Here is a 13582-nt window from a genome sequence, read left to right as displayed (position 1 = left end):
GATAGAATGGCGCCTCTTACCTGTTAAAAATGTTTCTTGAAAACTATGGAGGGGAGCCTGGGCGGCTCTGGGTTAAGTGTCCGACTTCAGCTCAGGTCATGATCTCACGTTTGGTGAGTTCAAGCCCTGCACCGGGCTCCCTGCTGTCAGCACAGAGCCTGCTTGGGATCCTCTGTCCCCTTCTCTCTCTGCCCCTCCCCAACTCGTTCTCTTTTTCTCTCTCTCTCTCCCCCCCGCCTCAAAAATAAATAAGCATTAGAAGAAAAGAAAAATATGGAAAACAGGACATACTAAAAGCCAGCAGGTGGTTAGAGAGAAAGGGGTTTGTTTGCTGGGACTTATAGAAATAGCAAGCTTGTAGATCATGAGAATTGCAGGTGTTTTTATAGGATGTGCTCAAAGGATTTTCCTATTTTGCCCTCCCAGGAAGATGCTGTAGATGGCTGGCACGCAGCTGGGATGCAGATAAAAGTTCATTGTTTTACCCTGAAAAAATTACATCGCTTCACAGCCATCTTTCCGTATCTCGGTTTTAAGAGCTAAATTTCAGTGGAAGATTTTGAGTTGCTTTCTGACCGGATTGTATACTTACAGCTATCATTTTTTAAAACCTTTTCTTTTTCAACCTCTCCCGGCTCTGCTTTTCTCCGAACTGTCTCTTTACTTGCGTTTCTTTAAAAAGACTGTGCTGGGGGCCAGCTCTCCCATTAGGGCTTTGTATGAAAAAGCTAATTGAGAAAGACTAGATTCTCTTTGGTCTGATAGTTCCTAATGTTTTGATATGTCCAGCCAGCCATCTGCAACTACAAACTCCCTGCTGAGGAGCTGGCTGGGAGACAAAGAAATGGAAAACTGCGGAGAAGTCACCATGTGATGTGAGCAGAGAGTTTTTGGCAGGCTGGCTGAATTAAGACCATAATCCTTTTCGGAAATCATTCTAAAACGGAACTATTCACAATAAACATGAAATTAAAAGCATGATGTAGTAGTGACCCAAAAGGAATGTGAATTCTTCTCCAGGACATGCAGAGACATGTGGATGAACCGTTTCTAGATTCTTGCCCCAGCTTTCCTGAGAGTAAGTTAATCTCTAAAATTGTGATTGTTTTGCATATAAAACTATAACTTACGACTTCGAATAGGGAATGCCAAACATTTGGATGAAAACTATTCAAGGCAGTAAGTTATTTGTTGTTTTGATTTTCCCCCAATCAGCTGAGTGTTTTCTATTGTATGGCTAAATAACCCGTTGGGGAACTAAGTGGTTTTGTTTTTTTTTTTTTTTTTCATTTTTACCCTATGACTAAAGCGTGTTTGGACAAATAGCATATATTATCTAAAAGGTATTAGACGGATTGAAAGGAATCACTTTCTGTCATTTCTTTGCAAATATGGGCTGCTTCCCAAGTTATTAGAATTACTTACTCTTTTTTGTTTGTTTTCAGTTTTACTGCCAGAGGATTTGTAAACATGGGGGGGGGGGGAGACACACGATTTTCTGAGTGAGTTTTGAATTGTTTTATTGCCAGAGGATTTATAAGCATGGGGGGGAGCACATGATTTTCTGAGTGGGTTTTGAATTGTTTTAGCTGGCTGCGGATTTTCAAGAAAACTTAGGGCAACATTTTCATTGACCTTGTTTATATACTACATCTATAGGAGTCTTGATCTAATTTGTCGTGCAATGTACTTATTTTCTGAATATGAGGAATTCTTTCTGGCAGGAGGTGACTGGCTTTTTACAGAGCCACATTATTATTTCTAGATCACACAACTTCCGATTCGGAGCAATGTAAGCTAGTTAGATGTTTCGTGCTACTGTGGTGAATAGTAATTTTTTTCCCCCCTGACATTTACATCAGGATGTGTAGTGGGAAAAAAAAATCAGTCTTAACAGTCCGAAGGGAATACCCACAATCATGACAATTAGGTCATGTTAATTTCTTGTATTCATCAATATTTTCTAGCACATGCATTGCTAAAGAAAGAAAGAAAAGTGGGCATGTAGGCGATGTATTTAACCCTCTCAGATACCATGGCTTACTGGGGTACTGGTCTCTTAATTGGTGACATCGTAGTGTCATTTCAGTTGGGATCTCCAGGCCGTCACAGCCTGCTCTGGTGGTGCTATCTATGGTCAAGAACTCATCCACATAGCTTCTGGATTCCTTTGTTAATTTTTGGACAGTTTTTGAACATAAATTCACGCCCTCATTTGTTCCACAAACAACTCTTTGTGTCCTAAAGCCCTCACCTCCGTCTTTTTCTCGGTTTTCACGCTCTCAGACTCCCTTTTGTGCTCCGTGTATTAATTTTCATTGCTGCTGTAACAGAGGACCATGAACTTTGTGGTGGGAAACAAAACAGATTTATCATCTTACAGTTTGAGAGGTGAGAAGTGTGATGTGAGTCTCACCGGATGAAAATCAAGCTGCTGGCAGGGGGGCCTTCCATTCTGCAGAGCTATTCTGTTTTCTTGCCTCCTACGGCTTCCAGAGGCTGCCGTATTCCTCAGCTCATGCCCACCTTCCTCCATCTTCAAAGCCAGCAACAGGTTGAGTCCTTTTAATATCACCTCATCTGACGGCCTTTTTTACCTCCCTTTTCCACTTTTCAGGACGCTTGTGATTACTTGGGTCCACCCAGATCATCCAGGATCATCTCTCTGATTTTAAGTCAGTTGATTAGCAACCTCACTCCCATCCATTACCTTAATTCTCCTTTGCGGTATAATGTAATATATTCACAAGTTCCAGGATTAGAAGGGAACCATTATTCTGCCTACCACGTTCCTCTTCAATTATTCCGTGACTTTCAGACTGAAAGAGCAGATTCACAATACTCTTTACAATACACAATGATTAGGTTTTATCTCTGGCAATGCCTCCCAAGGCTGCCTTGAGTAAGTGATCTTCCCATTTGAGTTACCTCCTAAATACCAGTAGGGACCAGAATATTTGTGGCTTTGCTCTCACCCCATGGATAAGATCAGCATTAGGCCATGAATCTAGTAGCCAGAAACAACCTTATTACTCATATGATGGAAGAGACAATACAACTCTATGGTTTCCATCCCTTTTCAATATAGAGCCAAAGGAAAGGAGAAGACGACCACCCCGAAAAGCCAGATCTTATTGGCCAATCAACCTTGTGCTCTAAGCTTTGTGCCAAGGCTCAAGCCACTACCCTTGGACCATTTCCTGGACCAACTCCCACTCCTAGAATGTTGGGTTCTATTAAGTAAGGTTATGCTTCATGGTTTCTTTATGAACTAAGATAATTCATGAGCATTCATGCTTTACAAGTCTCAGAGAAATTTTGTTATTCTTCCTGATGGGAAAATAATGAGATAGACCTCTTGCAATTCAATTATATAACTCATTCTGGTAGATGTACTAGTAATTCTTGGGCTCCACTAAGACGACCATACAGTTACATCATACTACCACTACCAGACTGAGTGTTATATCTAGAATCTGCTGCCTTCACTAGGTTTGAAAGAGATCATTTAATGGCTGTTGAGCAGATATGTCCTGAATTATTGTTATATAGGTTCTATGTATATGATGTCCTCTGCAAACAATTCTATAGAGTTGCTGATAACTTGGCCTACCTATTGGAAACCAACAGCCTGGCTGACTGGTAGACCTGTGCGTAAGCCTGAAGGCTAGTCCTCTCTCCCTGTGAGCCTAAGCCCTTGTGCGGATTACCCCCAAGGCCAAGGTTGAGCCCATAAATAGGAGGAAATGGAGGACTTCCACTGACAACAGCAGAGTGCCTACATGGGTGCCTACAAATAGGTGTATGTTGCCTCTGATAATATACTATTAGAATGAGCTTCCAACTCAAGGAACTCCAACTACAAATTTATCTGATTCATGTGTCCATTGTCTGCTCACCCCTTATCCCTATTTCAACCTCCCACCTATCCACTTGTACGCATGGGGAAGTAAGAGAACATCATGAATCTGAAAATTATTTTAGGTGCTTCTTTTCTACTGGCAATAAAATGGGTCCCACCACATTGCAAGAATCAACTTTGTCTGTAATGACACCATACACACCCCTTTACCAAACAGACCTTACCACGATAACTATAACTTTCTGTCCATACCTTTCCAACAAGGAGCACTTTCACACCACCGGGTTCAACTCTGACAAGGTCTCAGAAATCTAGACAGCACGAGAAGGCACAGAACTTCAAAGATTCTCTCTACTGTTCAGGACATTTTTAACCTCTTTCACTTTTTTTTTTTTTTTTTTTTTTTTTCCTGAGAAAATCCAATGTGGCTGTAGGGTGAAGAAAAATTGGTTAGGCTATTTTTATTCTTCGCATTTTAGACTCTTTTAGATTCTACTTTTTGCATCCCACACGTACATCATCTAAGGTTTGATTTTTTCCTCCTCATCTCTGCAAATACCCTTTGCCGTGGACACACCTTGTCTCCCCGCCCACACTCAGATTGTTTTTCTTGACAATTCAGTTCGCCAAAGTCTTCTTGCGTCTGTTGGTTTTTGTTCATGCCATGGGACTGTGGTCCTCATTTTGTTTGGGTTATTGTTGTTTCTACCACTGGTGTAAAGATATTCCACATTCTTCTGTATCCCGGCTGTGGACTTGAAGAAAACAACAATACTGTATTCGTGCAGATTCTCATCACCTTCCTTGACTTCCCACGAGGTGAAACCAGCTGCCATGCTTCTGCCATGGCTTTTCACCCTACGGGTCATTTCAAGGGAAAGAATACTGTGTGGGTTTCAGGGATCTCTTAATAATTTAGATTCAGTTAACTTTGTCAATTAATTTTTGATTCATAAGCACATTATGGTACTCCTTTGTGTATATTTCTTAATTTGAAGCAAAATTTAATAATTTGGTGGGGGAGTATCTGTGGTTTGGGGTTAAATCATTCTAGTTTTATCGCAAATAAATATTTCATCAGTGTTCTTTATTTTTGTCCCTTTGGGTAGATTTTTCAAAGGAAAGAGAGCAAATCATTTTCTCACTTCCACTTGGAACATATCAGGCTGGTTTCTGTTCCATTATACATTGTTGACTCATTCCTTCCTGAATGACCACACCTCTATGCTGTCAACTTGATTCCAACTTTCCCCTCTATCCTTTAATTTTAAAAAATCATTATTTTTTGATATTTTCTGTCATTGTATTTGGTACTTGGAGAGCTTTTTGGGGAAATACACATCTTTCCACTACCTTGAAAAATTAATTTCCATTGGACTTTTCACAATGTTATTTTCTTCAATGTATTTTTCTTGCAACTGTGTTTTCTTCTTTTTGGGTATCTCTTTACCAAATACTTTACTTTGGATCCTTTGTTTGTTTGTTTGTTTGTTTGTTTGTTTCTACTTCATGTAGTTTTATCTCTCTCATTGTTTCTAAGTGAGTTTTAATTTTCTTTGAAAAATTTTTCTCTGTATCATAGGAGATTTTATATTCTTTACTGACTTCGATGAGAATTTTAAGTAGGATTATTGGCTTTTCATTTCTTCTTACCTTTCTCCTTGAATTTAACTATAGTTCATTACATGGAAGATTTAAAACCTTGTCTTCTGTTTATTGTAATAAAGCTGTCTTTTTAAAAAAATCGTATATTTTCTCTGCCTTTTGCAGAGATTACTCTGAGAGTAATCGATCTTTCCTTATGTTCCAGCATTTGGGGGTTCCTGATAATTACTACACAGAGCAAAGCCCGTGGATAAGTAGTCTGAGTGGATCCCTCCTAGAGCTCCTTACCACCTGTCTGGTGAAATGTGGGAAATTCCCTAGATGAATTTCTTTAAAAAAAAAATTTTTTTTTAATGTTTATTTATTTTTGAGAGAGACAGAGAAAGACAGAGCACAAGTGGGGGAGGGGTAGAGAGAGGGGAGACACAGAATCTGAAGCAGGCTCCAGGCTCTGAGTCATCAGCACAGAGCCCCACGCAGGGCTTGAACTCTCCAACTGCGAGATCATGACCTGAGCCGAAGTCGGACGCTTAACGGACTGAGCCACCAAGCGACCCCCTAGATGAATTTTGACAACAGCATGGCACACTGGTTAAGAGTGAGGTCTCCAGAAGTTGGTTTTCCGGAATAAAGCTCTGATTCTGCTGTCCATCATTCGCTGTGTTTGGCCACTCAGCCTCCGAGTGCCTCATTTCCCTCATCTTTAATATGGGGAGACTAATAGGATCTGCGTCAAAGGTTTATCATGGGGATTAAAATAATTGACACGCTAATTAGCTTCAACTTCCCCTTGTATGTTTTTAGCTTTCTGGCTCCCTTTTCTATACCTGCAGTTGAGAACAGCTGTTACAATGGTTTTTTTGGTTTGATTGCACAACGTTTCCTATAGCAGACCTTCACACTTACTTACTTTACTTTCTTATTTCAAAATACACAGGGCAGAATGAGCAAGAGGCACATAAGCGTGGGTCAGCAAACTTGCGCCCTTCTCTGCAAGAACTTTCTTAAAAAATGGAGGATGAAAAGAGAGACCTTGTTGGTATGCTTCAGCGTCTTCTCATGTTTCAAAGAGGAAACTGGGAGTTTTCTGGGTGGTACACACTTTATCTTCATTATTTAATGTTTCATACACACACACACACACACACACACACGTGTGTGTGTGTGTGTGTGTGTGTGTGTGTGTGTGTGTATATACTTTTTAACTACCAGGCTGGATTTCTTTGTTCAAATTCTGGACTTTGCTATTACTCTAACTGAGAGTCCTCTAAATGTATTATTAGTGGATTTCCTAGTGGGGGCATTCTTTAAATAGCTGATGTTCAGAAGCTTCCTGAAAAATAAAGCCACATCGGTACGTTGCAGAGATCATACTTCTTAACATCTGAACTCATTGGAAACTCATGAAGGAATAGGTATAAAAGCGCAGGGTCAAAGTCAAAGAAAGAGGTAAATTTAATCCAAAATTAATGCAACAAATAATCCACGATTTAAAAAACCCAACAACTCAAAGGAGACATTGTAGCACTTCCTACACAAGCGCGCTTTGGACACAGACAACATCAACTGCAAAGAAATAATGGGTATATAAAGAAACAGGACAAGAAAGTGGCATTTGGAACTTTTGCTCTATTAAGAGAGTATTTTCTTCCAGTGAGAATGGTCAGATGGGCTTTGTATAGAAAATTAAGTAAACTGAGAAAAACATAATAAAAAAATTAAATCACCCATTAAATATCCATAGTTCGAGGGTTAATCTATTAACATTTGATTTTATGAACATTGTGTGTGTGTGTGTGTGTGTGTGTGTGTGTGTGTGTGTTGTTTCAACAAGTATGTATTGAAAGCTTAGATTGGCAGTAAATAAAGCATACAAAAATCCCCGCGGGGAGTAAAGATTACATAAGTCTAAATATAAAAGTTGGATTCTACTTTATACAGGTGTTTTACTTCCAACCTTTTAACTGTTTTTCACATAAGCATTGTGTCTATCAATTGATCCATCTAGACAGATGCATTTGGTGTAGGTATAGACAACACATATACTAAAAGAAGATCAGGGGTGCCTGGGTAGCTCAGTCGGTTAAGCATCCGACTCCTGGTTCCAGCGCAGGTCATGATCTTGTGGTTTCGGGAGTTCAAACCCGACACTGGGCTCTGCGATGGCAGCACGGAGCCTGCTTGGGATTCTGTCTCCCTCTCTCTCTACCCCTCCCCGACTTGTGCTGTCTCTGTCTCTCTAAAATGGATGGGTACACTTAAAAAAGGAATTTTTTTAAATAAGATCAGATGGTAGGTAAGATATATACCTCTTTTAACGCCCATGTGTTTAGAATTGAAAGGAAATAGTGAAGTGTGCTCTTAATGCCAGACTGCAAATGCATTCTGCTGCGTTTCCCATTTCGGAATGTTGTCACAAAGACAAAGGTTTTTAACGTTCTTTTTATGAGCGGTTTTTTTAGGACTATCTTCTTCCACATGCAGGGTGGCAGCAGATAAAAATATGACCTTCCTCCTGTTGATGGAAGCTGGTAACCTATTTCATAACATATGACACTTCTTTATCATTGACGCTCGGGTTTCAACATGACCATAAGCCCTTAGGCCATTCATGAAGCAATCCAGCCTCTAACACTCACATGAAAGTGTGATTAAATGTAGATTCTCAGTGATAATTGGGACCTGATGCCATAACTCTGTCTTGATGCATGGATGCGCATATTTCAAAATATGCAGAGTAAAAGACAAAAGAAAATTGAGACACTTGGAAACTGGGAGAGAAAACTGGTCAAAGCTACACAGAAAATTAAGTGTTTTAAGTTGTTCATGGATGACTTATCTGTGGTTGAACAGCTATTGATTTGCTTTATTTTTCTCTCATTGCTGTGTAGGAATGGTTTTTCTCATTTCTTCTAGTATTGTTTGCATACCGACTTTCCTCCAATTTACATCAAGTTAATGACTTTCCTCAATTGCCCGCAATGGATCTGGGACGTGTAGATCATTTTAACGATTCTAATTATGTGATTGCGTTCGCACCCGAATCCAAAACAACCCAGGAGATCATGAACAAAGTGGCTTCGGCCCCATTCATGAAAGGTATGTTCTTCTGCAGTTCTTTGCCAAACACACCCCTTTATGTTGGGATTAACTTTTATCCTCATTAGAGTCCGTATCAAAACGAGACAGTCCAGTATTATTCAAATGTATATTAGTGAGAAGATTCTGGAAATGTGGGACAGCACATGGTTTTTAAATCTCTTCAAATACATAAAAAAATATATATTCCGAAGCCGTTATATATGGAAAGTGAGATATACCAAATAAGTACTTATGGAATAGTCTCTTTCTCTCACCTCCGTGTCCTGGTAGCCCAGGAGTCCCAGCTCTGGCAGAAAGGAGATGCAGAGGTCTTGGACGGGATATTTACAGGGTGAAGAATATTGTCACCCCAGATAGAAGCCTACGAGGAAGAAAAGGTTCTGTCAGAAAGGCTCAGTAGTCAACTGGAAGAGACTCCCCCCGGTCAAACCCAGCATACTCTGAGCTCCAACGGGAATAAAAAATGCAATGACTTGAATCACATCCAATGTATACATGAAATCCAGGCTTTCGTAACATATTAAAAGGAAAAAATGTTGCTTTGGGAGGATGGTACAAAATCAGCTCCTATTATGAAAATCTGCATATAAAGGGAAAATACCAGCGTTTATCCTATATGAAGTGTATTATTGGATAATCAAACAGATGATGGAAAGTACTGTTCCATAAACATTTTCCACTAGTAAAAAACATATGATGGGAATATAATATCACCATTTTGAAAGGGCCATTGAATCATTGGATCTAGGCACTGAGCACCCATGGCTGCTAATATCTCAAATAAACAACAACAACAACAACAACAACAAAACCAACCAGATATTCAGAAATCATGACACTCTGAAGAAAGAATACACACCACTTATAGTCTTGACAAAAGTATTGGACCTGAGTCTGATAAGCTTCTGGAATGCAGCTGCCAGATTGCAGGAAATTGCGTGGTTTAAGTGGCCTGGGTTTGGTCAGTAACAGTCATTAATTTACATTATATCTTTGGAATAAACAAATTATCTTGAGAAAACATTCTCCAAATTTAATAACTTTACACTCTCTTTGGAAGTTTGGCCACAGGGACACCATTGTCAAACGAAATTATATATTGTAATTATAGCATGTATTTCCACTTTGGATAAATCTGTGTATATGTGAGCGGTGGTGCTACTGTTCCAAATTCATTGTGTTTTAAGCCATTGTTTTAAAAGTGTTTTTGCAGGGAAAGTGTGATCTATTTGCGATCAAAGTGATTGCCACATACCTCCGGTTTTATCTAGATTTTAGACCCCCACCCCCAGTACGACTGTCTTATTTAGGACCAGCACAGCCTTTAGTGAATAAAGAATTTTCACCTAAAATAACTTAAGCATAACTGAATATGGAATGCTGTCTTTGGACCACGTAGAAATCTTCTTACTTATTAGCTATCTCCTTCTTTCATATGACTCTTTCTTTCATATGACAGGAAGAACAATCATGGGGTGGCCGGATGAGAACAGCATGGAAGAATTGGACTTAAACTACTCAATAGATGCAGTGAGAGTCATCTTCAATGATACCTTCTCATACCATTTAAAATTTTTCTGGGGAAGTAGAATCCCCAAGATGAAGGAACACAGAGACCATTCAGGTAACTTTCCTGCTAGAAATTTTTCTGTTGTTGTTATTACGTCATTAGTCACTAGAGGTCGCATGTGATAGCTGAACTCTGTGCCCAGCATGTACTTTTCATTTCTGAACATAAATGAGATTCATTCTTCCCATTGTTATTGTTAAAGTTTATTTATTTATTTTGAGAGAGAGATCGTGTGGGAAGGGTAGAGAGAGAAGGAGAGAGAGAGAGAGAGAGAGAGAGAGAATCCTAAGCAGGCTCCACACTATCAGTACGAACTACAAACCGTCAGATCATGACCTGATCCAAAATCAAGAGTTGGCTGCTTCACCGACTGAGCTGCTGAGGCGCCCCAAGATTCATCCTTTTTTAAAAAATTTTTTAACGTTTATTTATTTGTGAGAGAAGAGAGACAGAGCATGAGTGGGGGAGGGGCAGAGAAGGAGGAAGTCACAGAATCCCAAGCAGGCTCCAGGCTCTGAGTCGTCAACACAGAGCCCGACACGGAGCTCAAACCCACGAACTGTGAGATCATGACCTGAGCCCTAGTTGGACGCTTAACCGGCTGAGCCACTGAGACACCCCAAGGTTCATTCTTATTAAATAAAGCCTATGTTTCTAGGTATGTTGTTTTATTAAGAAATTGTATTTGCTATTATTATTCCTATGTTACTGCTAAATATAACCTGAAAGAGAGATTCTTGTTCAGTGAATACCAAATGTTTTTTAAAAAAAAAAAAAGTCAGCACTTTCTTAGCACAAGCAAACAGAAGAGCAAAACTCAACAAAACATTCTTGGCTAATTGAGAGAATGACATTGTAAATGGTGGTGTTCTTCTTTCACCAAAGCTCACTGTCAAGTAACAGAAGGAAAAACCACATGTGAAGGTTCAATGTTCTGGGAGAAAGGCTTTGTAGCTTTTCAGGCCGCCATTAACGCTGCTATCATTGAAGTGAGTATTAAGTTAAAGTAGGCTCATCGTGCTGTAAGTTAACTTTTGATGCATGGTGCTGGAATGGGTTGTCCTATCTTATCATTGAATTTATCCACTTAATTTATTTGGCACAATGCACTCAACAGCTGCTGTATTTAAGCCATGACACTAAGCCCTGAGGATCAGGAAATAAGTACAATACAGGCACTTTTCTCCAGGGATGCTGGGTAGTGAGGGGATAGAAATATGGATATGGAGTCGTCATAAGAGATTAGGTTCTATCAATTGTGGAATTATAAATGCTGTGCAAGGCAAACAACGAAGCAGGAGACACTCTGATGAGAAATGTCAGCGGAGATGACTAACAGAGGTGACATTTCAGTGGTGACTTTGAGCAAGAATAGAATTGTGTCCCTTAAAGATGGTAAATAGACATGCTCTAAGGAGTCAGGACAAAACTTGGAGAGTTCCAGGAACTACAAGGGGCCAGATCACGAATGAGCATGGATATTTAAACGAGGAATGCACACAGTTTCGTATAACTGAGAGACAACGTGCAAGGTTATAATTAGCTCGATGATAACAATTTGTTCACTGATACCTTCCCTTAGATCACAACAAATCACTCAGTGATGGGAGAGCTGATGTCAATTACTGGCATAAATATGAAGATACTGCCTTTTGTTGCCCAAGCAGGAGTTGCGACTGATTTTTTCATATTCTTCTGCATTATTTCTTTTTCTGCCTTCATTTACTATGTATCAGTCAATGTTACACAAGAAAGGCAATACATTAAGTCATTGATGACAATGATGGGCCTTCGAGAGTCAGCATTCTGGTAAGTTACATGGTAAGTTAAGTGCAATCTATCACACGACCTAAATAAACACAGCAAGCTAGCCAATTGGACTCCCTATACAGTATCCTATTTAAACTTGATTCTTCCAGAAAGCAGTGCATTATAAATGAATGGAATAGATTCAAGCAAGTTTGGTAAATGAAACTTTTCCTACTTCTTTGAATTAAAGAAAGCCTGATTCCATAGATGTCTGCTGATACCCGGGTCACTATGCAATAGAAATGATGGCTCTCAGTCCCTAGTTGCCATACGTGAGTGAACCCAAATGTGTAAGAACTTGAGGTTTCTAATGTGTGAACCTAGATGTGTAAGAACTTGAGGTTTCTAATGTTTGATGAAATATACATTTCAGAGGTCTCGTTAGATGGGATGGTTGATATCACCCCTGCGTTGAATGAACCAACACTGATGACACTGAATGAACAAGCCCATTAAGCTCTTTAAGCACAGAGATTTCTGAGTGGAGGAAGTTAGAACTGAGGCCTGGGTGGCAGGAAATCACGGGTCTTCTCCTTCTGAGCGTTACCACCCCGAGCAAGCTACTTAATCTCTTTAAACCTCAGTGTTCTTTTCTGTGAAATATTGGTCATAGCATCTATTTCCGTTGGCTGTGAGGATTACAGAAGGGAATGTATTTGAAGTGCTTTGCATTGAGCTTAACAAAAAGTCAACTGAATATTAGGTGGCACTTGATAGAAATTTGGGAAGGATCACAGTCTGAGAGGGCAGTAGATGTAAGTGAAGAAACCAAGGAGTGAATCCCCAGTGAACAACAACAAATTTTTAACGAGTTTCGCCAAGGGGTGTATTTGAGATACAGAATAGTAAAAGCATGAGTTCTGGACTGAAAAAAGTCATGGTTTGAATTTGCTTTTTTTGCACACTGATGTTATTCTCAATAGTAAACAAGATTTGTAGAATATACAGAATAGATCTAGACATATGCCGTGTAGTCTTTAAAAGAATGTCAGGCACTATTCAGTTGAGTAAGAAAATCCCGCATATTTTTTCTTTTTTTTTTAATTTCAATTTTAGTTAACATACAATATGCAATATTGTATGTGCAATATGAGTTTCAGGAGTGGAATTCAGTGATTCATCACTTACATGTAACCCCCAGGGCTCATCCAACAAGTGCCCTACTTAATGCCCATCTCCCATCTAGCCCATCCCCCACCCACCTCCCTCTGTCAACCCTTAGTTTGTTCTCTATTGTTAAGAGTCTCTTGTGGTTTGTTTCCTTCCCTCTTTTCCCCTCTTTCCCATATGTTCATCTGTTTTGTGTCTTATATTCCACACATGAGTGAAATCATATGGTATTTGTCTTTCTCTGATTGACTTATTTTGCTTAGCATAATACATTCTAGCTCTATCCACATCATTGCAAATGGAAAGATTTCTTTTTTTTATTTAAATTCAAGTTAGTTAACATATAGTATAGCATTGCTTTCCAGAGTAGAATTCAGTGATTCATCCCTTACACATAACACCCAGGGCTCATCCCGACAAGTGCCCTCCTGAATGCCCATCACCCATTTTGCCCATCCCCCGACCCAACACCCCTCCAGCAACCCTCAGTTTGTTCTCTGTATTTACAAGTCTGTTATGATTCG

General features: G+C 39.6%; 1 protein-coding gene across 4 annotated transcripts in view; it reads left to right on the top strand.

Annotated features, from left to right (window-relative positions):
* Positions 1–931: 931 nt before the first annotated feature.
* Positions 932–13582, top strand: part of ABCA9 (ATP binding cassette subfamily A member 9) — a 62510-nt gene continuing 49859 nt past the window's right edge. Inside the window, exons 1-6 of one of the 4 annotated variants that reach the window (XM_060645578.3) lie at positions 932–1078; positions 6405–6506; positions 8384–8566; positions 10029–10193; positions 11025–11128; positions 11722–11948. In XM_060645578.3, the coding sequence (XP_060501561.2) occupies positions 6479–6506; positions 8384–8566; positions 10029–10193; positions 11025–11128; positions 11722–11948 (707 nt within the window). In that variant the 5' untranslated portion in view covers positions 932–1078; positions 6405–6478. Of the gene's footprint in view, positions 1079–1160; positions 1180–6404; positions 6507–8358; positions 8567–10028; positions 10194–11024; positions 11129–11721; positions 11949–13582 lie in introns of those variants that run through there. The other 3 variants (XM_060645575.3, XM_060645579.3, XM_060645577.3) reach the window with 3 other exon arrangements.

Source organism: Panthera onca, chromosome E1 (assembly GCF_046562875.1).
Source record: "Panthera onca isolate mPanOnc1 chromosome E1, mPanOnc1 haplotype 2, whole genome shotgun sequence".
NCBI classification, from domain to species: Eukaryota; Metazoa; Chordata; class Mammalia; order Carnivora; family Felidae; genus Panthera; species Panthera onca.
The sequence above is the reverse complement of the archived record's forward strand: the minus strand, read 5'-3'. Positions and strand labels throughout refer to the sequence as shown.